The 25,410-nt window shown below is 29.7% G+C and overlaps 3 protein-coding genes across 3 annotated transcripts; 2 read left to right on the forward strand and 1 right to left on the reverse strand.

The window, feature by feature from the left end:
• Positions 1–3,106: 3,106 nt before the first annotated feature.
• LOC114387738 (protein SODIUM POTASSIUM ROOT DEFECTIVE 2-like) lies at positions 3,107–4,419 on the reverse strand. Its single transcript, XM_028347945.1, has 2 exons — positions 3,895–4,419; positions 3,107–3,593 (listed from the first exon to the last, which is right to left on the reverse strand). Exons 1-2 carry the CDS (start codon positions 4,286–4,288, stop codon positions 3,430–3,432), a joined length of 558 nt encoding a protein of 185 aa, XP_028203746.1. The 5' UTR covers positions 4,289–4,419; the 3' UTR covers positions 3,107–3,429.
• Positions 4,420–6,602: 2,183 nt separating this feature from the next.
• Positions 6,603–8,252, forward strand: LOC114387242 (60S ribosomal protein L35-like). The gene is made up of 4 exons (XM_028347383.1): positions 6,603–6,755; positions 6,873–7,008; positions 7,256–7,412; positions 7,978–8,252. The coding sequence occupies exons 1-4, from the start codon at positions 6,752–6,754 to the stop codon at positions 8,050–8,052; spliced, it is 372 nt and encodes a 123-aa protein (XP_028203184.1). The 5' UTR covers positions 6,603–6,751; the 3' UTR covers positions 8,053–8,252.
• Positions 8,253–20,922: 12,670 nt separating this feature from the next.
• Positions 20,923–23,045, forward strand: LOC114386790 (exocyst complex component EXO70H1-like). Its single transcript, XM_028346835.1, has one exon. The coding sequence runs from the start codon at positions 21,084–21,086 to the stop codon at positions 22,863–22,865; it is 1,782 nt and encodes a 593-aa protein (XP_028202636.1). The 5' UTR covers positions 20,923–21,083; the 3' UTR covers positions 22,866–23,045.
• The last annotated feature ends 2,365 nt before the right edge of the window (positions 23,046–25,410 follow it).

The raw sequence follows: 25,410 nt of genomic DNA on the forward strand, positions 1-25,410 counted from the left end.
AATATTATTTTAAAATATAAATGTAATGAAGATATGATGTTTTGAAATTATATATTAATTTTTTTTATCATATATTTTAATTATGTAAAATAAATATTTATTGTGTGCAATATATAAACTAAAATTATAAAATGATTTAATTATTTATTTATAAGAAAAGGGGGGGCCGGGGGGGGGGGGGGGGGAAACAACACCGAGAAACCATCTGATTTATTGGAGAAAGAAAAAATATAAAAAAAATGGAAAGTCTATTTCTTTCGTTGTTTATATATCATTGTCGATTCTGTTAAAAAAAATATCACTGTGGATTATAATTTTCGTGGTTGCAATTGTTTTTCTTATTTGTTTCACGCTCCTATTTGTAACCTTTTTTATAGTTGTGGAATGATATACAAATATTTTTTTAATTTTAACCACTTTATCAATATCTCTTATTTATTTTTATCTCTCTTCTCTTCATGTAACTTCATAAATTCTATGATACCTATTATTTTTCTCTTACTTTTATCTCTCTTTCTAGATGTTACAAGGTTAACGGGTGTCCTTCAACGTTCAAACATTTTTCTTGTAGTTATACCCTTAATTTCAGTACAGGAAAAAGTGAAAAAGTGGGGAGGTGTAAGTTTTAACGTGAAAATAACTTAAAACACGACATGTCAAGACTCGAGCATGTGAGGAATCGGAACATGAAGTGCAGTTTAATTATATTCTAATTTTGCGAAAGAAAGTTTGTCCCTCTTGTAGCATCAAGCGAGATTAAAATTGCCATGCAATAAGAATGAGGAAAAGTTTAAATCTTTCTTTTCATTCAATTTTCACTTCCATCCTCATTTTTTTTACACCTTCACAAAGGCACAAACTTTTTGCAGCTTATAATAGTGAGGTTTTAACAAATTTTATCATTTGTTTATACTGAGGTGAGGTTAATCATTTGATGCCAGTAATTAATCCGTTTATGCATGGGTCATAGCCTCATAGGTGTTTGTTTATTTTCAACTTATTCTGGCATTTATTTTCCTTTTCCTGCTGTCCATGATTAGTCAAGGAATTAAAAGCAACCAAACGGGCCGCTGAGGAAAGTAATTCGACAAATTACGAGTTAGATAGAACTCTCTCTCCACATCATGTTTTTAGTCTCATAAATTGGTTAGATTGATTCAGATTCCAAATTAAAGCAAAAAAGATGAAACACAATAGGCGTGAAATATTAGCCCCACCACTGGCAAATTCGCTCTAGACCATGCAATCATAAAGTGTACTCTGCTTATTACTGTCGCATTGGTGGGTGGGGAGGTACAACATTGACACTAAAAAAGCAAATTGAAGCCACTGATTGATACTCAAGAAGCCTGAATTGCAGTAACCGTAGGATCCCTTACAATAATTCTTCTTTATGAGAGCTGATTAGACTTGAGATGCCATCGTATTAATAAATTCTGATATTTATTTATCCATTTAAAATTATAAACAAAGGTTGCATATATGTTAACATTGATGTAGAGAAAATTAGAGTATCTTTAATAAAAAAAATTTGGAGGATTTTTTAAGTGAATAAATTATTTCTTACAATTTCATTTTTATTGAAATAAATTTATGGAGTAGGGAGAGTTTTTAAAAAATAACATTTGTATTTTTTTGTAAGAAATTGTTTTTAACAATAAAAAATAATATTTATTTAACACATAATAACACTATAATTAAATCATAATTAAGTAAAAAATATAAAAATGTGAATTTTTTGAAGTTTTCTAGAGTTTCTTATTGTTGGAGTAAAAATATATATGAATTTCTTACAATAATATAATACTATGGAGACTATAAAAAATATCTTAAGAAACTCACTTAAAAAATACTCATTAGTTAGAGATGCTCTTAGGGTAGGTAGCTTAATTGGATTCTAAATTGTTATTGTTATTTTTTTAAAATACATTTTCGTTCTTATAATTTAGTTTTTTTTTTTTGTTTTTAGTCTTTATAAAATTATTTTTTTTGTTTTTAGTCTTTAAAAATACTTTAAATAGAATTCTAAAAAAAAGCATTATTTAAAATGTCATAAGAATGAAAAATAAACAAATATAATTTACGAGGAGTAAAAATAAAAAAAATTATAAGAACTAAATAAAAAAAATAAATTACAAGAATTAAAAAGATATTTAAGTTTTCAAAATCGCATATATTCTTCATGAGAAATAGGATTGATCAAAACGAGTAAGATAAGATGATTGAAAATGTAAGTTTTCTATTTAAGGCAACTACTTATTACCAAAGCTCACGTCATGTTCAAGTGATCCACATGTTAAGTGGTCATGACCCATCAGCATTGACAAAACATAAATCATTAGATGAAAAAAGAATAAGAAAACAGAAAGAGTTTGGTGGAGAATGTGTCCCAAACCAGCGTGGCCTTGAGTGCTGCCGGCTACCACTGACTCGCATGCATTACCTTGTCTCCGATAGTTTGTTATCTAAAAAGCTTAGCTATCATATTCGAACCAGTGGGGTAAAAATTAAAGTAGTGTGTAATGTAGCAGAACAGGTGTACAAGGTTCTCACTTTTATGGTTTTGGAAGAGATGGAGAAACCCAATATTATTATATTTAGTGCTCAGCTCCAAGGTATTGAAAATAACACCTTTTCTCTTTTTGGAGAGCAGCTTTTCTTTGGTGCTCTTGGTTTGAATTTCCAAATTTTCTTCGAAACAGGTTTGAGGTCAAAAGTTCATCAAGTTGATAATTTGTCCTCCACAAACAGGAACACATTAATAGACACTAACTAATAATCACATGCATATAATTAGTTAAGATAATTGCTGAATGGTATGAGTACGCAATATTTTTATGCTATATTTTGGTATGGATAAAACTTAGATGTACTTCTTAAAGTGCTTTTAGTGGTGTACTCCAATCAACATTAAAGTTTCATTAAGATAAATTTCAATATAAGTTAAGAGGATGAAATATCATTTCTGATTCAACAACACTAATAGCACGTAAAGGACCTGCATACAAGTTTTTTTCTTCTTCTTTAGAATAGTCTTTAAGCGGATCTTTTTAATATGGGCTGGAGTAAGTTAACGAGAAAGAAGAAATGGCAGCCAAAACCTTAATTAGAATTAATGTGCGTCTTTTATGATGAACTAAAGAAACATTGTGGAGACACAAGACTTACTGAAAAACAATTCAACTTGAGCAATCACCAATCAGTAATAAACACTAATTAAACACCAAGAAAAAGCTGCACTCAATTCATCCATCAATCTAACTAGACAACAAACATTATAATTAAGCTTGACAGGTCATCAAATTTTGTACCCAATACAAACTATTACATGTTCATGGCCTAGGTGTACCGAACAACAGAGATAAAAAGGGGCAGGGAAGAAAAAAGTTACATGTTAAACTTTAGTCAACTCACGTTGACCATTTAGACTTACATCGGCATTGACGAAGACAATGATGGCAAAGATGATGTCGAAGATGGCCATAGCTGTGCATTCTTCACCTTGGACACACTTGCCAGAACCCCTAATGGTGTCACGTGTCCAATTATTGTTACTTTCTTTGCCTCCATGTCTATACTGAATGATGTTACTCCTACACATATAATTAGTCAATTATATATACATATTAGATTCATCAACATATATCTGTAAGGTAGTGAAGAAACCATAAACCCCACAAATTCACAATCTGTTAATACGTAATACACTATTGCGTGGATAAATATGTATCAAGATTTATATCTAATCAAGAATGTGGAAATTATTACTATTATGACCATCTTTATTTGCATAAACTTCTTCACAAGAAACAAAAAAAAAAAAAATGAATTGAGATTTTTTCATTAATTTAACTTTTTTTTTTCTCTAGAAACTAAGGTGGATGTGTAACTGACCTTCCATTTTTGAAATGTGTTTTGTAACTTTTCTTGCACAGGCCTTGCAGTGCAATGAGACCCTCAAAACCACAACCTGGTTCTGCAGGGTGGTCTTGTGTGAGTTTGAAGGGATTTTATCAGACTCAGACACCCAATCACCGAGGAGATATCTAGTTGACGATGAATCATATAGGTTGTTAACTTGAATGGAGCCTGTTCTGCGAACATCGCCGTTTTGAGGCTTAGGATTGATAGGCAATAATCTGGATGAACAAGGGACACGAAGTTGGCTTTTCCTTGGAATACCGGCGTGCCTTTTGGTGCTTCTGCGCACCGTGGAATGATGATCCGTAGTACTAGAGGTTACTGCTGTGGAAGAAATGGAAGAGCAGAACAGATTCATTCCTTTCATTGCTAGCTATGTGATATATATTTGTGAGTCGAGATGAGAACAATGATTTGTTGATTATGCTGTGGATGAATAGAGTTTGAAGAGAGAGCTAAGTGAGTAACTTGTAATTAGTGTTAATACAAGAGTCAAGAGCTTCCTAGCTAGTGAGACCAACTAATATACTACTTGCTTTTAATTTTGAAGTTGAAGGAGGAGGCAAGGGAAAAAGGAAAGGTGAATGAAAAAAAAAAAAAATAGCATTATGTACGTCCCACTGCAAAGTATTGGGCCAGTTCCTTTGAAATGTCAGGGCTTGTCTAATTTGCTGTGACATGATTACTACCTAAAGTTGTGGAAATATTATTAGGTAGTCTAACACATAATGCAGTTAGTTTATGATAAAGATTAGTATCATCTAATAATTTCTCTTTTTTCAAGGGACAACTAACTACATTATGGACATATCATTGTTAATTACACATAGGGCTCGGTTTGTTCGGGTACTTTTCCATAAACAACTTACATTAAATAAATTACCACCCTCTTTTGAAATTTTGAAGATTGCTCGTCTTTACATTCAATTCTTGAATTTTGAGCATTAGCATTAGGCATTTTAAAGGAATGAAGCTGTTAAATTGTTGCATATCCACCTTTATCATTACCAACTTTTGTCTTAGTTTATGACTTTTTCACGTTTAAACTAGACCATTGTAAAATAAATCATTACAGAGAAGTTGCATCCTTTGTCAGGCAAAAGGGCATGCATGGCGCATTTATAGATCAATGATAACGTGTTTTTTCAGCTGGTTCCTGTATCCTCACTGTGTTGCCCAATCTATTATCACAATTCACATCTGTTCCCTGCCATTATTAACCTTTATTTAAATGAAGTTTACTTTCGTCAGGCTGGTGTATCAGTAATTTTTATTGTTCCAATGAAATCAAACTAATCTTGCAAGCCTGTTAATGATTCTTTTAGAGCAAGATTCTTTATTTGTTTAATCGAAAATAGAATAAATACGCAAAAGTAATGCGGATAACGTACTAGTGCACATGGATTCTCGTTAATTTCTGCACTCGTTCTTTACCAGCTTAGACTGTTTTAAGGTCCTTATCCGATCCTTATTTTAAATACATTATATTGCTTTAGCTGTGGTTCAGACAGTGAGGTTTAGATAATCACGCGTTTAAAGATGTGAGTCATTCAAATTTCTATTGGTTCCTCTCTTTATTTCATGAACTAGGAATATGCAAATCTTTAGATAATGGAATTGTAAAATGTGGAGGAGACACAGTATATGTCAAATCATTCACAATTTTCAGCATTAAGGCCGCCTTCTCTTGAGGATTTCTAAAAATTTCGTTTTACATGAAAGTTGAAACGTAAAATGCCCATTTCGTGTGATATATAGTAAGTATTAAATGCTATTTACAGCATCAAAGTGGATTCTGGGAATGTTCAACCTTTAAAGATTATTTTTTTTTGGTGCAATGTGAAACATTGTTTAGATCCCACTAAAACCTTCAAAATGATATTTTGTTTCAAAATAATCTAAAATTATAATGTCCGAGCCCGGGATCTCTAGTGTGTGAGAGTAGCGTCATAACCAACTACACCACCCAAACTACACTTGCTCAAATGGCTTTGTGGATAGTTTCTTATTGTTCTATCATGTGTACACATTCACAATTTCACATGATTCATTCACTTTTATTTTCCAATTTTTTAAATCTTTCTTTTCGTTTCTTATTATATCAATTGACATGTCTATTATTTTCTTTTAATTTTTTTATATCTCTCCTTTTCCACATAAACACCCCATTTTTAGGGTATATATTTAACATTTTCCTTTCTCATCCAACAAAACGAAAGCCTAGTTAGTTAATGCTATGCAAATAATTTTTTTATTAAATGAAATTTTAATTTTGTAGTGTGCATCCATTCATTATATTGGATATATTGACATGGTAGTATAACTTAAAAAAATATCTAAATGTAAAATAAGTCATACGTGAAAAATAAAATATTTGGATTCATTTGTTACATATTAAAAAGAAGCGATTCAAATATAAAATAATGTAATAATTTTTTTAAAAAATATTTTTTAAAAAAAATCAGGAGTTAATTTATGTTTGTTTATAATCATAAAAATCACTTCAAAATAAATTATTTTTATGATAAATTATTCAATAAAAAAATAATAACATTTTAGATTCTTTTCAGTTTTTTATTATATAAAAAAGTTAAAACAAATAAAAAAAAAGTGATTCGTTTATTAAAAAGTAAAGAGTGAAGAACGGGATCCAATTTGAGCTTTGACCCAGAAAAAAGGCCCAAATTCACTTGATACGTTAACAGGTATTATGTTTTGTCCCAGATTAGGGTTTTAGGGACACAAAGTAGCAGAGCAGAGTAACCAGCTAGGTAGGGTTTTCTCTTTCTCACGTTCCTCTTCGCAGCGCCACAGTAGCTTCGCATTAGCAATGGGTACATACGATTAAACTTCTAACTCTGCAGACGTTTCTACTACGTTGTGATTTCCTTCAATGGCGTTACGATTTCATTCATTCATTTTTTCAAATTTTGTTTGTTGAAATGCAAAAGCGAGAATCAAGGTGTACGAGCTGAGGTACAAGACAAAAGCAGAGCTTCTGAACCAACTGAAGGATCTCAAAGCAGAACTCGCTCTCCTCCGCGTCGCTAAGGTCACCGGCGGAGCCCCAAACAAGCTTTCCAAAATGTACCTTCCTTTTCTCTTTCATATCAAATCCCCAATTCCTAATTGGATCGAAATTGTTACGAATTTGAAAGTGTATTTGGATTAGATTCATGGTGGGAAATAATCAATTAAGTTTTCATGGTGAAGGCAAAGCAACAAATAGTTGCTTCTACTTTTTCATGGTGTCACCATGATTCTGTGGAGTAAAATTTATTTTTGTGTGTTATCCAAACTCACTATGAATGTGCTTTGTTGTGTGTGGATGCAGCAAAGTGGTTCGGCTTTCGATAGCGCGGGTGCTGACAGTGATTTCCCAGAAGCAAAAGGCAGCGTTGAGGGAAGCTTACAAGAAGAAGAAATACCTTCCTTTGGATCTGCGTCCCAAGAAGACCAGAGCCATCAGAAGGCGCTTAACTAAGCACCAGGTACCTTTCATTCCTTACTCTTCCAATTTATTGCTTTTTATTTTATTTCTATTCTATTGCATTTTCTGTTCATTATGCTATGACTGTGTAGTGTCCTCAAGTTACTTGTACTTCTATTGAGTGTTGAAATAAGTGTCTAGTTGATAATCGTTGATAAGAAAAAATAAATAAGTGTCTAGTTGATAATTGCTGTTTCCAAACGTGTCATAGATCAGTGTTAGCCTTGAATAGAGCTGAAATGCTCAAATTTGAAATGTATTTGGTGACTACTTTGAACTTTTCTGAATATCAAATTGTCTTTGGAGATGTCATCTTAATAATCTAGGCTTCAGAAAATCAACCAGATAGTCATGACATTTTAGATCTCATCTCATCTAATAACTATTTTTTTCCTTTTCTTTTTTTGTTATAAATAACGATTATAAGTTATCCTTAGGGGAGCAATATACGATACCATTGCTGTTGTTTTTTGGTCACTTAACGGTGAAAATTTTCAGAATGAGATATTTCTGGTCATATATGGTTCTTAGTACGTACCTAAATGAATTTGATGTGTTCCTTACAGGCTTCATTGAAGACACAGCGTGAGAAAAAGAAGGAATTGTATTTTCCAATGCGAAAATATGCAATTAAAGTGTAATGTTAGAACCAAATATGATGATAATTTTGGCGTCACTTTCTATTTGGTATTTGACATACAATTTTTTTCTGGCCATTCAGTTTTGATGCCGTTTCTTCCTAGTTTTCTTTTAATCATCATGAAACTTTTATTAAATGTTCGCTGGTCTTACTCTGGCTTTTTTTTTTTTAGTCATACATGAAAATTTTCAATTTCTTGCATGCACGGTCTCTCCGCTATTCTTCATTATTTTGTGTACACGATTCACCGGTTAATAAAATTCATAAATCAGTTTTATTAATAATGTATTGAAGGTTCATTGTGGAATTTTTCTGCATACCAAACTGACCCATAGTTTTGACTTTTGACAAATGACTCTTTTCTAGGACGTAAATCTGAAACTGTCCAAGTAATTGTATTTTGACTATTTTCAGTGGTTTAGTGAATTAATGTGCAGACCTTGTTTCTCCATGAGAAAACTGTAAATGTCATAGCTTAACGAGTATAATATCTTTCTGTAGCCCCGTTTAACAATAACATGATTTAATAGTTAGGGAAACAAGAAAAAGTATTTCGTCTTATTATTTTCGGCCGTTCCAATGGGCTCTCAGCTAAATGGTGTGTGAGAGCTCAATTTCACCCGGCCAAGATATAATAGTTGGGGCAGCCTCAAGGTTTGACATGTCTCTTTTACTCATGATCAATTCAGAGAACTGCCCTAAATATCTATATTTGTAATGATAAAATATGTTTTGCTCTCAATATTTTAAAATAATGGTTTTAGTTATAAAATTTTAATATGTAACTTAGATAACCAGAGGTTAACTACTTGGGGGTTGTTATAGTTTAACAAGAGGTCTCATTTAGTTATAAGAGTACTTTCAACTCAAACGAAAAAAACAAGATTATTATTGGTGGAAGATACTTATGGTTTATATAAAAAAAAAAACTTAAATAAAAAATTGAAGCTTCGTCCCTATGAAAAAATGTTACTTTTGCTAAATGTGGAGATTAAAAATGTAGTAGCATTAAATTTGGGACTAAAATCAAATTTCAAAGTATTTTGAGGGATTAAATTTATATTTTGTCCCATTTGTAATTGTGAAATTGTATGTCACCATTATAATCCAGGTTAAACTACAGTTAACCTAACCTAGATAGTTTAAAAAGTCATGCCATATGGAGGCTTATTAGGATGACTTACAATTTCATGGATATTTAAAACGAGGAACATTTTAAAAATGGTTTACAGCTACAATTCATCCCCTAAATAAACGAGAGATACAACTCTAAATTAATGAGAGATACAACTCTACATTCCAAAGGGAAAGAATAAATCTCTATATTAGGTTTTTTTGTTTGTTTTAAAGTTAACCTTTGTATTAGTTCGAACATTATTATATTTTTTATTTAAATTTATTTGGGTTCTTTATTTTTTTAATAATTGTTTTCATTTCATTCATATTATGTATAATAAGTGTTGTCTCAAATGGAAGCACATAAAGTTTATCAAAGTGATTCTTTCATATTTGAGGTATATATATATTTTATTGATTAAGGAAAAAGACTTGTAATTCAACTTTAGCTTTATCTAGTTTAAATTTAGTGAGATTTTTTTATTAAAAAAATAGTTGATTAAATTTTTTTAAAAAAATAAATAAATTTGGTCCCGCGACCGATTGTGTTTTTTCTACTCAAAACTCTTGACATATTATCTTCAATCTAAATATGAGGGCACTTAAGTTGGAATTATGATATGAAATAATTTTAAAGATTAAAAGTGGGAAATTTAGTAGAAATTTGATAAAATTATAAGATATAAGATAAACTTTTTTTTAACAGCAAAGATTAAAGTTTGACAAAGAAATCAAAATAATAAAAATATATATATATTAAAGTGAAATTTTAAAAATATATTACATAAGTACTAAACGAATAGGAGCAGTAAATTATAAACACATAATAATAATAATAATAATAATAATAATAATAATAATAATAATTAGTCACAATCTATTATTAACGTCCGAATATATTTTTTGTACTTTTTATACTTTCAGGAACTAAATTTTGCATTTTTATTTTTGAGGGACGCATTTGCATGGAGTAAGAAGACGAAAAGTCAATAAAATATTATAACAAATATGTTCATACGCTAACAATTCACTTTGGCAATGATTTCAGTGATAAATCTGTCTCTCCGTATCACGTAGGTTATTTTATTAACGCTAACGGACGGAAGTTAACGGCAGGATATATTTATCGCACTTTTTACATGTTTAGGGACCAAATTTTATATTTTCATTTTTTAGGGATACATTTACAAGCGAATTATACGTTGAAGGACAAAAATGACTATTTACCCACAAATAAAACTCACCTACTAAGCATACGTGTGGTAGATAAGTTATTTGAAATTGAAGTAATAAAGTAGGCTTAATTCTTCGTTTTCCATACAAGTTGTGGCATGCTGATAACTATTAACCGTCCAAGGCTAACAAACTTGACTGCTTACTTAAAGGTTAATGGCTTTAATTAGATAGGCGGAAGTAGCCCCCAAATATGAGTTATGTTATGGAGGCTTTTAACTAACCCCATTTTTTAATAATTTGGAATAGAAAAATTGACCTCACAAACACATTTGACTGGAATTAAAAAAAAATAAAGAAAATTTTACGCTGAGTAAGAATAATCATCTTATATTTATCTCATTTTGTTAAGAATATATATATATATACTTCTCTAAAAAAAAACATTTACAATCGACAAGGTAAACAGTAAACACATGTTTAAAACCTTAAAAAAGTTTGATGGTATGCTTGGTAGGAAGGAAAGAAAATAGAGAAAAAAAACACTAATAATGATACATTTTCTTTTGTTTGGATTGAGAGAAAGCAAGCAATAAAAATTGACTTATACAAACAAAAATTTAAACTTTTATTTCCTTCTATTCTCTTTTTCTCATTCCAAATATAGGGTGAAAGAAGAAGAGAACACAGACTAAAAGTGCTTGGTTGCTTTGGTTGACTGTGCTTTTAATTCCCTCTGAGTTCATTTGCACGGGACATACATTGGCCATTGATCTTCTATTTCCCTTTTATTCGAAAAAAGGATAAAACAATTTGCTACAAATTAAAAAAATTCACAACTCTGATTTAATAAGGGTGAGGCATTTAACATTTTTACTCTCGAGCCTATATTCTTTATGAGTAACTATTAGTCGTTGAACTCATAAAAAAACCTATTAGTCGTTGAAAGTGTATAACATTGTTATTTTTTTTAGCTATAACAAAGTCTAACAAAAGTGTGATATAAGTGATTATATTAACATATATTTAAGGATGAAAATGATTATAAGTGATTTTTCTGACTGCTCACATTAATAAGAGTTTGTTGTGAGACAAAATTTATTTATGTGAAGTTAGAAAAATATTTAATTTAATTGCTAATATTTTTTTTGGAAAATATTAATTTCAAAATAAAGGTAAAAATATATATTAAAAGAGGTAAGAAATTAGGAAAATTCTTCAAAACCATTTCGTTATAGAAAAGATCCTAAAAATATTATGATTAAAAAGTAACTCCTAAACATATTTTCATTCAAGATAATTATTTTGATTTATTTATATAGAAAATTAGATTAGATGAAACATTTATTATTTAGATATGTGCAATAAGTTCACTAAACTAAACATAACAATAAAGACAGGTAAGAGACTAAGATATTTATGTATAGAAGTTATTCACATCACAACATTAACAAAAGAACTTTGTTTATACAAAGAGACTTGCATAGATCAATAAGATCATATAAATAAGAGAGACATAAGAGATAAAAGAATGAGAAATATAAAAAATTGAACTTTGATCATTATAATTTTTCTCCCACAGTTTAATAACTGTATTGTATAAGTTGACTTGAATTTTTTATTAAACATCAGCAGCAAGTAAAGAAGAATAAGTTGACTAGAAAAGATAAATTTTAATTTGTATGTATCCTTCTATCTAAAGTAAAACTTATATTGGTTATTACACGGTTAAATGAAATTTAATGATATCTAATTTTCATAACATTTGAAAGAGAATATAACTTTTTAATGAAAAAAGATATTTCATGAAAAAAGAGTATATGTATAGAACAATTTGAATGTTAAAAATTGATCCTTTCATGGTTAAATGAAATTTAATTACATATAAATTATCATAACATTTGAAAGAATTTAGACAAAGCTTATTTGAATTTAAGAATAAATTATATTTCTTGTAATTTATTTTTAAATTTGTTTTTATAAGTTTCATTTTTGTTTATAATTTTAATAAATTCGTGATTAAATTTATAATAAGGGTGAGGTTTTCATTCAAAAATGGATAAAACAACTTGCTACAATTTTTTTTACCCTCGCGATATTTTTTCCAGGTAGTGTCCCTCACTCATTTTTCAAATTTTGAATTGTAATAATTATTATTATTACGAATGCGTAATAGCTTTAAATTTAAATTAAATGATAGTAATTACTATTATTTTTAATTTAAAATAATTATATTAATTATTGCTATTATAATTATGTTATTATTTTCAAAATCATGTTGAATTTTATTTTAAATTATAAGAAAATTTATCATCTTTTATATATTAATATTATAATTAAATAAATTATTATCTTCAAATTCAAATTATTTTAAATTTTTTTATGCTTTTTATTATTTGGGTTTGTCAAAATAATATAATGATGTAATCTTAATTTATATACTTAAATAATTTTATATAAAAATATTTATTTCATATGCTTAAAATATTAATTAACTATTAGATGAAATATTTATATTGAGATGTGTACATTAGGCTCGTTAAACATAACAGTAGAGATTAAGATATTTACGCATAGAAGTTTTTCACAGCACAATGTCAACAAAAGAACATTGTTTTATAAAAAGAGACAGAAGAGATAAAAAGGACAAGAAGAAATAAGAAGTTGAACTTGCATATTTAGAATTTCTCTCCCTATGGTAACAATTATATAAGTTGACTTGAATTTTTTTTTTATTAAAACATCTGCAGAAAGTAAAAAAAAAAAAGAAGAAGTATAAGTTGACTTAAAAAGATAAAATTTAATTTTATGTATCATCCGCGTAAAATAAAATCTATTTTGGTCATTGCACGGTTTAATGAAACTTAATGATATATAAAATATCATAATATTTGAAGGAGTATGGATGTTTTTGTATGAAGAAAATATATTTGATGAAAACCTTCTCCGATTCACTGATGAACCAAAACATTGAAACCGCTCGCGCCATCATTTCCAAATGGGAACTTATTTCTCCTTCTGACCAAACCGCCCCTCTATTCAGCAACACACGCCAAGAAGCCAAACAGTACCTTAATTACTGACCAAACGCTGTCAAGATCGCCGTTGGCACTCTCTTTCACGGCGAGAGAACGCTCTGCAACTACGTCTTCGGTTCGCCGGAGAGGAAGACCGCGGAGAAAATGTTCAGGACGCTGGATTTGTACGAAGCGATCTCTGAAAACCGTCAACAAATTGAGTCCATCTTCTCCTCTGAATCAACATCCTCCATCAGATCGCAGGTACTTGCTTCTCAAACGAGGCTCGGCGAGGCGGTTCGGACGATGTTAAACAACTTCGAATCCGCGATTCAGAAGGGATCCTCCAAGATTCCGGTGCCTGGTGGCGAGATCCACCCGCTCACGCGCTACGTCACGAACTACATCGCGTTCCTCGCCGATTGGCCGCAAAATCTGTTGCCGGAGTCTTACTACCGTAGTCCCGATTAGCTGAACGGATGGCGTGGTTGATATTAGAGCTCCTCTACAAGGAGGTCCGCAACTCAAACCTAGGGTTCATCCTCGGGGAGAATTGGTTGACGAAGCATGAATTGAAGGTGAAAGAGTATGCTTCCAAGTACGAGCGCGTGGGAAGGAAACGGTTTTTAACGTTAAGCACCTGCAATGCAACTATGCATCTTGAAAGATGCGTTTAAGATCTTTGTTCTCTTCATTCTCTGGATGTATCGCTCTAACTTTATACTCTTGCATGCTCGTGTTTGACGGAGATGAAGCAGCTGAAATTTTAACTCAATTCGCTTCCTTTTTCTTATGTTTTTTATGCCACTAAAGTTATATGCGCATCATATATGCTACACAAAGTAAATACAGTATGATACCATATATATTATCCTAGAGATTATTATTTATTGAGAATCAAACATTGAATAATATCAAAACTTATCTTCTGTTCTACTCGTATCAAATTATAATATCGTATCCTAGCTTATCATGCGCCAAATTACACTAATGAAATATATATATTCATGTTATTCCATAACAGTATTTTAAATTTATATATTTTGTAATCTACATATTTCAATTTTCAAAAGTTTATTATCATGTATTAATTAAGTATGAGGGGGGTTTATGTAAGGTTTAAGAAATAGATAACATTTTGTATAATGAGACAAAACTAATGGAATTAATACGTGTGTGTATATATATATATATTGAACAACAAGCCTTAAGAAACTCGATTGCTTTACTTAATTTATTGGAGGGTATTATAATAATTTATTGTTTATTTTTTTGAAATAATAAAACCGGTTTCTCTCTCCTGTTCACTCATTTCTCTCTCTTCTACTCTCTTATCTTCCTTCCGGCCGCAGTAAAACGTTGATGGTTTTCAATTTGCCAAATGCCAAAACTGCAAGTGCCACACTGAAGTACCATTCCTCATCCAAAGAAATGGTGTTTTTCGTCAGCCACCAAAATCAAGATTCATAAACAATGCTCACAAAATACATATCACCGTTATTTAATCACAAAAACCATTCTCTGCCATTATTTAATTTTACCATATAGTTATGATATTAAATTAGATAGTAATAACGAAACAATCAGAAGCTAGAACATTAAAAAAAAAAAAAAATTGTCCCTTTCTCTGCCTATCAATTGCCAGGTTTGGTTAGTCATGGCCGTAAAGTCTATGAGGGAGCTAGATGAGGACGTTGGGGTTAAAGACGAACGGGAAGCCATGGAAGGATCTTACAGGAAGCCAGAAAGAATACTGTAAATTGGTTGCAGTAAATGAATATGAGAGGAGAAAGATTAGTTTTTTTAAAAAAAAATAATAAGTAAAATCACTATGATATCCTTAAATAAATTTATTAAAACAATATAAAGTATTAACTAGGTTTGTATCATACCGAAAAAAAGAGTATCTATGCTTAGCAATCTTTTATATATATATATATATATTAGTTGAAAATGTCTTGTCCTTCAATGCCTAATAATTGCGGCGTAAAGGAAGTGTTTAATAGAAATAAATAGTCAACTATAGTAAGCAAACATAAGGTAGATAAGTTATTTGAAATAATAAAGTAAGCGTAATTTCTTTCTTGTTTTCCCTATTGATTGAATTCCATATATAAGTTGTGGCTTGCAGTTAACCGTCCAAAGCGAACAGACTTGACTGCTTGTAGGTTACTAGAGCTTTAATTGATGGGCGAAAGTAGCCCCCAAACATGAGTTGTGTTGTGGGGGCTTTTAACTAACCCTATTTTTTAATAATTTGACTAGAAAGAATTGACCTCTTGCATTTGAGTAGAAATAAAAATAAGTAAATTTTACGTTGAGTAAAAATAATTATATTAAAATTTATCTCAATTTTATTTGGAATAGATTCAAATGTAACTACTTCACTTCAAACTTAATTTTAATTAAAAATAGTTTCATAAAACCAAAATCGTTCAAAAAAAATCGTAAACGGCGAGGTAATGAAACGTTTAAAACATACCAAAAAAGAAAGCACACGTTTAAAAGAAAGAGAAGAAAAGGGCTTGGTTGCTTCGGTTGACTGTGCTCTTAATTGCCTCGGAGTTCATTTGCATAGCACACCAGTTGCCCTTCAATTTCCCTTTTATCCGAAAAAAGATAAATTATTTGTTACAAATTAAAAAAGAAAAACAATTCTTGAATATCCTCGGCTAAGAAGAAAAATAAGTGATATAATAAAAAAAATATGATCAGTGATGTGATATAACAAAAAAGAGAAATTAAAATTATAAGTGTTATTAGGATGTTTGTAATTTTGTATTTAATAAGTATCCAAAAATCACAACTCTGGGCGAGGCTTGTTATATTTCAGCCAGCTTGAGGCCATATTCTTCTATATATTGAAGAAAAGGTTAGCAATGCGATTTTTTAATATTTTTTATTGATTAAAATTTACAAAAAAAAATAATATTTAAGGAGTCTTTTTTATGATTTTACAGTTTCAAATTAATTTTAACTAATATATTATATTAGAAATTAAGAGTGCGTTAAAGAAAATATGAATAGGACGCACTTCATTTTTATATTATAAAATCCAAAATTGAGTACTTATTCTAGAGAATGAGATTTTCATTCTCGTGATATAATGATCTCTGCACATAATTCATAAGAGTGAGTTTGTTATGGTCAACTTTTAAAATTTGTTTTCGAATTAAATTGTTATAATTATGAGTATGTTATTATTTTAAATTTAATTGACTCACGTTTTATATTTTTTCTTTTTCCTCATTAATTACTTATTGGTCTCCAAACACAATTACGAGAGCGAGATTAGTTTCATATATTTATATTTTTTAAAAATTAAATTGATATTATTAAGAGTATGTAATTTTTTAAATTTAAATTCAAACTAAATTATAATCTAATTTATATTAAATTAATAACTATTATTTTAAATTTTAATTTAAATTGTATTAGCTATTTGCTATTAACATAACAACAAAGACAGATAAGAGACCCGGGTATTTATGCATAGAAATGATAGAAGAAATAAAGGTATGAGAAGAAATTGAACTTTCATATTTACGATTTCTCTCCCATTATTAACAACTTGCATATGACACACCAAATAAAAAAACCACAACTTGCATATAAGTTGACTTGAAATTTTTCAGTAAACATATATCAGCTGTAATATTCAATTTCAAATGTTATAAGCATATATATAATTCAATTCCAAGTCGAATGTTTATATATATATATATATATATATATATATATATATATATATATATATATATATATTATTCTTATGTGATTATGTGATATTGAAAATGATTAATTTTAATCGTTAGATTAAAACGAAATATAGAAATTAAAATATTTTAATTTCAAATTAAAATTTTATTTAATTATAAAATCTCGATAAGATTTATAAAAAATTTTAAAAATTTAATTTATGATGTCTTAAAATATCTAAAACATATTATCAATAGGACCACTACTATCATGACCATTTCTACCATAATTGTCATGGTCATCACTATAATTATCTATCATTACCAACATGACTATTGTCGTTATCATCGTCACCGTCATCATCATCATTGTGATTGTCACCAACATAATTATTGTTGTCGATAGTGACGATGAGGATAGACATGTTAGTGACGACGATCATGATAATAGTAATAGTGATCTTGACGAAATTAAATATTTAAGATATTCAATTTTCTATTTGATAAATCTCATGAACAAATTAAATATGATTTTAATTTAAATTAAAAATATTTTAATTTTAATTTTTCATTTTAATGTAACTAATGAGAATGATTATTCTCGTTCTCACACCCACAAAGAGAATCATTCTCATATATATTGTGTTTCTCTAAGTTTTGTATCAAATTTCTCCTATTTTAGACTTATTTAATTATTTTTTACTGGCTCTAAAATAGTTTGCTTTTTAAAGTTGACATATGGATTACTGGAACCTTTTTTTTTCGATAAAAGGAACCTGCTATTTCAAAACTATGTGAATAATGCTTAATGTATATTATGAAATATGAATCTCTAATGAAGCACAAATAGCTGACCAAGTAACTCCAAATAGCTACCAAATGAGGACGACCTACGAACAAAATGCATTAAACGAGGGAATTGGTCCAATTCAATTAACTCGAAAGGTTAACATGTTTTACTAGCAAATTTGAAGTTATGTATTGTGCATGTATTTTGTATAAGAGTGTGATCCTATCTACTGCTAAAATTAAACGTTCGAGTCCACTATTCCGAGTGTTTGATTTTTTTTTCTCCTGATCAGTTTCTAAAAATTACTATTTTACAAAACAGCTTTTAAAAAATAATTTTTAGATATAAAAGGGAGAATTAATTTTTAGTAAGAGAAGAAGATGAAATGGTATGAGGAAAAACATAAATAACAGAAAATTAAAAGTATAAATCAAAATAACTTAAATATTTAAACAATTTTTAATTTTAAAAACTAAAAAAGGAGTATAGTTTTCAAAAATAAATTTTAAAATTTATTCTTATCATATAGATTTTTTATTATCTAGAATAAAAAATAATTTTTAAAAATTCGAAACAAACATGCCCCAAATTCAAAGTTTTCGGTGGTTTTCAATTTTCTTATAGCATAAACAAGTATAAAATTGTTTTTTTTATATAAAAAAAACAAGTATACAATTTCCAATACAGTTTAGATTGAACAGATCTTGACGCCTTATCACCATTACTTCGTATATCTTACAAACCAAGCTAGTTGACTCAAATCGTTGGGATTATAATTAGGTTAAATTATTCTGTAGATTCTCATATTATTATAATTTTTTAATTGAATTTTAAATTTGTAATTAAGTTTTTTTTTTAATTTTTTGTCAAAAATTTGATAAACTTAACGAAATATTATATTATATATACATATGTAAGTGCCAAATGTTATTCCATATAAGCTCAAATGGTGTTGCCGTGCTCCACATGGAATTACCCTACCCCAATCATAAAACATGAATTTCATATTGATTTAGAATTTGTATCTATGTGTGTAGATGATCAAATATTTCATTAAATTTAAGAGATTTTTTCACAACAAATTAACATGAAAATGTGATTACGAATTTAAAATTAATATAGAGATTAATTAAAAAAATTAAATACAAAAACCTAATTAAAATTTTTGTAATAATAGCAGACATAAAGACTAATTTAACCTTATAATTATAATAGTCGTGAGTTGATACTAAGAATAAATGATTCTGGTCTCCTTTCCTTTTACATTTCTTACACAAAACTCTATCTATTTTTAAAGTTTACATAAAATCTATTTTATTTTATAAATATTTATATTTAATAAAAATATTTTTTATATAAATTTAAGAAGTAAATTCTTGTTATAATTTTACATTTTTATAAAAATCTCTTTTATATTTTCAAATATCATAAAAATATCTTTCCATTTATAAGCATTATGATTAAATCTTTGTATTGCGGTAAAAAATTAAAATTCTTAAATGACAACTAATTAAAATAACTTAAAGGGATAACGATAAAATATTATATTAAAATCTTGAAAATTATACTCTTTTTTATATTTAAAATAAAAATATTAATTTAAATTTTTGTGATAAGAAATCTAATAATAACTTAACAACATAAATTATTAATAAGATAGAATAAAATATTTTTTTCAAAATATTTTTCAAGAAATAAATAATAAAAACATAAAACCATATTTAATTGATTTAATTATGTATTACTAATTCACATGATTAAGTATTTATTAATTTTTTTGTTGCAATAATTTTGAAATAATCATTACTACTATATATACTTTTGTCATTAATAATATTTAGTTTATATCTTATTAATTTTAAGTTATCTTAAAAATTGTGATTTAAATATTAGTAATTTCAATTTTTTACTATTGCAAAGTATTTAGTTTTAATGTATATACACTATAGAATAGTATGTATAATGTTTAAGAATAATTTTGTGTAGGTCTAATAAATAAAAGGGCTTTTCTGCAAATAGATGGGTAGTAAGAGTAATTTGTTTTGTTATATAATCACCACTTCCTATTGTTTTTCCTTGTGAAACTAGTTTTGAATTTTTTGAGTAATATTTTGAATTCAAGTATTGTGGATGAAAAAAAGTTGAGAGAAAATATATTACAAAAGTAATTAGTCATGCTTTTCAAATATTAATTATAGTAAAAGCTAATTAATATTTCGCATCCATACGACTAAAAAAAAGTATTAAAACAGAAGGAGAATTGTAACTGCCAAATAATTATAAGTACCATTTCATAACATTATTCACATGTATGTTACATTGCATCCTATTGAAATGTAGCTGTTACGAATATATTAGGAAAAAAGAAAGTGGGGAAATACTCAGTCTTAAACATTTCAATAGAAAAATGATAACTACAACTGTAATAAATAAACCCGACGGCACCAAAACTAAATAAGCAGGACTAATTCTTTCGTGCTAGTTCGTTCCTTGCTTCACACCAAAGACAGAGAAAGAGTTTCAAGTTCGAACTTCGAAACCAAAGCAGTAAAACTAGATCAGCACGCATAGATGCACCAAATTAAGTCTAGTACTAAAAAAAAAAAATATAAAAACAACAATAATAATTTATTATGAGAAATGGAAATGACTAATCACAGTATTTTTTTTCTAATTTAAAAAAACAGAGACTCATTTTTCAATTTTCAGATATATTAATACTCTTAACTAATTGTGAAATTTATTAATGAAATACTTGCTCATTTTTTTTATGCAAGTGTATGCATTTTTTAAGTCATTCTTTATTATGAGTTATGTCATTAAACATAATTATCAATTAAATTATTTTATTTTATATAAAAGGCAAGTGGTAGTATATGATATATAACATATCCAAGATGTTTCCTAATTAATGACACGCTTTGGAAGATTGTGAATTGTGTATTGGCGAGATCTTTATTCCCTCCCTCCCAGGTTACTCATTCTGTTGTGGACCTTGTGATGGCCTAGCGTAAAAAAAGAAAAAAAGAAAAAAAGAAAAAAGATTCACATTTCAGCTTCTACCGCGTTTGCTTATCGCTTTCGTTACGTCTTTACTCCCCTCACGAAGCTATTCATTCACATCTACAAATACCCGCCAAACTGAGCCCAAAACGACCAACACAAACAAGAAAAGGAATCATTAATTCTTTCCGTTCCAGTAGTAGCAGTTTAGTTTATTTCCTCAACTCAAACTAAAATGCCGAAAATGGGACTCAAAAACCTGTTCTTCTTCAAAACATCACCTTCGCCACCTTCCTCTTCTCCCACAAGAACCTTCTCCGATTCACTAATGGACCAAAACATCGAAACCGCTCGCGCCATCATTTCCAAATGGGAACTTATTTCCCCTTCTGACCAAGCCGCCCCTCTATTCAGCAACACACGCCAAGAAGCCAAACAGTACCTTAACGCTGTCATGAGCCTGCAGTCCACTATGCAGCACCTCGTCGCACTGGATTCCTCCTCCGACACCCTCATCCAAGCCCACTTCCTTATGCAACTCGCCATGAAGAGACTCCAGACCGAGTTCTATCGGATATTAACCCAAAACAGAGACAATCTCGATCCTGAATCTGTCGCCTCCACCGATCACCGGAGCAGCAGCGTCTCCGACGACGGCACCGATTTCTCCGACGACGAGTTCCGCTTTGCCGGTGACTCGGTCTCCACGGTTGCCATGGCGGACTTGAAAGCCATTGCGGAGTGTATGGTTTCCGCCGGCTACAGCAAAGAGTGCGTCAAGATTTACATCTTAATGAGAAAGTCCATGGTGGATGAGGCACTGTACCATTTCGGAGTGGAGAGGCTCACTTTCTCTCAGATTCAGAAGATGGACTGGGAGGTGCTCGAGTCGAAGATTAAGTCCTGGCTCAACGCTGTCAGGTTCGCCGTCCGCACTCTGTTTCACGGCGAGAAAACGCTCTGTGACTACGTCTTCGGTTCGCCGGAGAGGAAGATCGCGGAGTCATGTTTCGCCGCGGTTTGCAGAGAAGGAGCGGAGTCGCTGTTCGCATTCCCGGAAAAAGTTGCCAAGTGCAAGAAAACGCCGGAGAAAATGTTCAGGACGCTGGATTTGTACGAAGCGATCTCCGACAACCGGCAACAAATCGAGTCCATCTTCTCGTCGGAATCAACCTCCTGCATCAGATCTCAAGTCACTGTTTCTCAGGCGAGGCTCGGCGAGGCGGCACGGACGATGCTAATCAACTTCGAATCCGCGATTCAGAAGGAATCTTCTAAGATTCCCCTGCCTGGCGGCGGGATCCACCCGGTCACGCGCTACGTAATGAACTACATCGCGTTCCTCGCAGATTACGGCGACGCACTCGCCGAGATTGTCGCCGATTGGCCTCAAAATTCGTTGCCGGAGTCTTATTACCGCAGTCCGGATCGCGAGGGAAAGAATCGCTCATCGGAGATAGCTGAACGGATGGCGTGGCTGATATTAGTGCTCCTCTGCAAGCTCGACGGAAAAGCTGAACTCTACAAGGAGGTTGCACTCTCTTACCTGTTCCTGGCAAATAACATGCAATACGTCGTCGTAAAGGTCCGCAACTCAAACCTAGGGTTCATCCTCGGGGAGGATTGGTTGACGAAGCACGAACTGAAGGTGAAAGAGTACGTTTCCAAGTACGAGCACGTGGGATGGAACAAGGTTTTTCTGTCGCTGCCGGAAACTCCGACGGCGGAGCAAGCTAGGGCGATCTTGGAGTGTTTCGACGTCGCATTCCATGATGCGTGCAAGGCACAGTTTTCGTGGGTAGTACCCGACCCGAAACTGCGAGAGGAAATAAAAGCTTCAATAGCTTCGAAATTCGTTCCAAGTCATAGGGAACTCTTTGAGAAGTATCAGGTCGGGTCAGAAACCGTGTTCGGGCTTACACCCGATGATTTGGAGCATAGTCTTTCTGACATTTTATCGGGTAGCGTTTCGTCGTCGCATTCTCCTTCACCTCCACATCGCTTCAAACGCCCGTGAAGTTGAAGCACGCGCCGGCGAATGTAATGGGCCCCACATCTGTCGTTATTGTTTTTTTGGCTAATGGTAAAAGGCAAGAATGTGGCCCAGATAAGTGTAAAAGATTTTTTTTGTGTTGAATGACACCATGGGTGGTATAGTACCTGAAATCCTAGGTGTGCGTAAATTTTTATTTTACAACTTTTTTGAGTTATAAATCAGTGAATAACCCGTCATGTATAAAATAATTTCGCGGGAAAGATAAAGTATATCATGCTTAAATATTTTTATAATGTTGTACAAAATATTCGTGTAACAAAATTAGTATAAGAATAAATTTCAAATAAATAAAATTATGAATTTAAACGTTAAGAAAATACATGCAACATTACTATATACAATCGAAGTTAAAACGAGTTACATTATTATTGTATATGACTATATGTTTCAGTACCGATTTCAATAGTTTAATTTTCCCTTGTAACATATAAAAAAATCAAAGTTGAAAATAAATGGTGTTACCTAATTACCATAAGCCAGGACAGTAAACTATTTATTTATTTAATTTTAAAACTAAGATTAAAAGCTTCAAATTATTAAAAAGTATATAATTTCAAGTGGAATTTATCTTTCAATTATTTAAATGAAATTTTACTCATTAAAAAATTTCATAATTTTGTTTAAAACTTTTTCCAAACAATAATAAATTCAATTCATTTAATTTTTGTGAAATTTTATTACTTTTAAATTTAGATCATATAAAACTATTTTACATTGTATCATCATTAAATTATTTTTTATGTTAAAAAATAGTTATTAATTTTTTATCATCATTAAATACGTTTTCTCTCACTTTGTATCTCTCTTTATATATAAAGTTTTCTTGTGAACCTAGGAGATAAGGAGAGAAAAAAAAAAGCTTTTTACCGAATAAAAAATGACAAAAATAATTGTCTAATAATAGACACATGAAAAATAATAAGAAGGAAATGAAAAAGGAAAATAACATTAATCAATCAAAAGAATAAATGAACATATACGAGATATTTTTCTTAGAAAGATTAAAAAAATATAACAAACACTCTTAAAAAAATATTCATTATAATATATTAATACTTTTATTTTAATTTTGCCATAATAGTGTAATCATTCTATATGTAATTTTTAAAATAATTATTATAGAATCAATAATCTTACTATATATATAATAAGTTATTATTTGATAATGTAAAGATATTTATACTATTAATATATTTTAATTAAAATATTCTGTAAAGACATAAAGTAAAATTTGACTTAATTTATAGTTAGAGTAACCTTGAAATGAATGAATGTAAGTATTTGTCTATTTGATATGTTGATTATGTTCACAATATTTATGCGCTCGTCAATTGGGCTAGTTAGGTATAAGTTGCATAAACATCTAGGACAATTAGAACACTATTAAATGCAATAATTGTGACGTATGTCGTCAGTGATGAATTGTTAATTGTTGTTTTTAGAAGATGAATTGTTGTGCTTGCATTCTTTTTTAAAAATAACAGCAGAAGTACCTACAAAACAACACCTAACTATTTTTTTTCTGTAAAAAAAAACTTTTTTTTTTCAAACCAAAAGTATTCTTTAGAAACCTGTTAGGATCTTTATGAACAATAAAGTTTTATTTTCAAATATTTAATACAGCCACTTGAGACCACATTTAAGTTGGAACCCATGCCTATCCAATTTTTTTTTATTTTAATTTCGGCAACAAAGTTAAAAAGAAATTTCCAAGCTAATCAAAATCAATAATTTATCGATAACTTGGGAAGCAAAACAACCTAGTTTTCATAGGAAAAACAGTTTTAAATTCTACACTTTATTTTAAAATTCAGTATCCACTATTAAAGTAACATTTATATAGTTAAAGAAGATAAGAAAAATAGAATTATAAGTGTAAAGAACTTATTTTTTTATTGGTTTTTAGCCCTATATATATATTAGAAGAAAACATCATTATTCTTCCCAAAAATAATATTAATAAGATGATAAACTAATATGTTATATAGGTATGTCACCCGATGCATACCCCTAGCTAATTTATTTTGTGCCAATTTTTTTTATAGGTTTGGATTTAAGAAATTACACTTTTGCAAATAAAAAACACTTGATATATTTTTAGGATGATTTGAGTGGTCGCAATTCCGATCTGATGTACGTAATATATTCTTTCAAAAAGTATAATATTTTAAACAATTGAGTATGAATGATGCATTCTTTGGCTCAATGGATTGTGTTTTATATAATATGATATCATATTTATATTAATATTATTTATCTTGAAATATATTATATAATATATATTAATAGTAATTGTATACTAGTAATGCTTTAATTATATATTAATATTAAGACGTGTTTTAATTTTATAAATAAAAGTCAGTACGGAACTTCCGGTGACTTATTTTATTTTATGTGAACGTATAAATTAAACAAGTTTAATGTCAATACAATAACTAACAGTGTAAAACACAGTTTTATAGTATTGTTATTTAATTATAAAATATTTTTAAATTATTTTAAAATA

The sequence above is a fragment of the Glycine soja genome, chromosome 15, assembly GCF_004193775.1.
Source record: "Glycine soja cultivar W05 chromosome 15, ASM419377v2, whole genome shotgun sequence".
NCBI lineage: Eukaryota > Viridiplantae > Streptophyta > Magnoliopsida > Fabales > Fabaceae > Glycine > Glycine soja.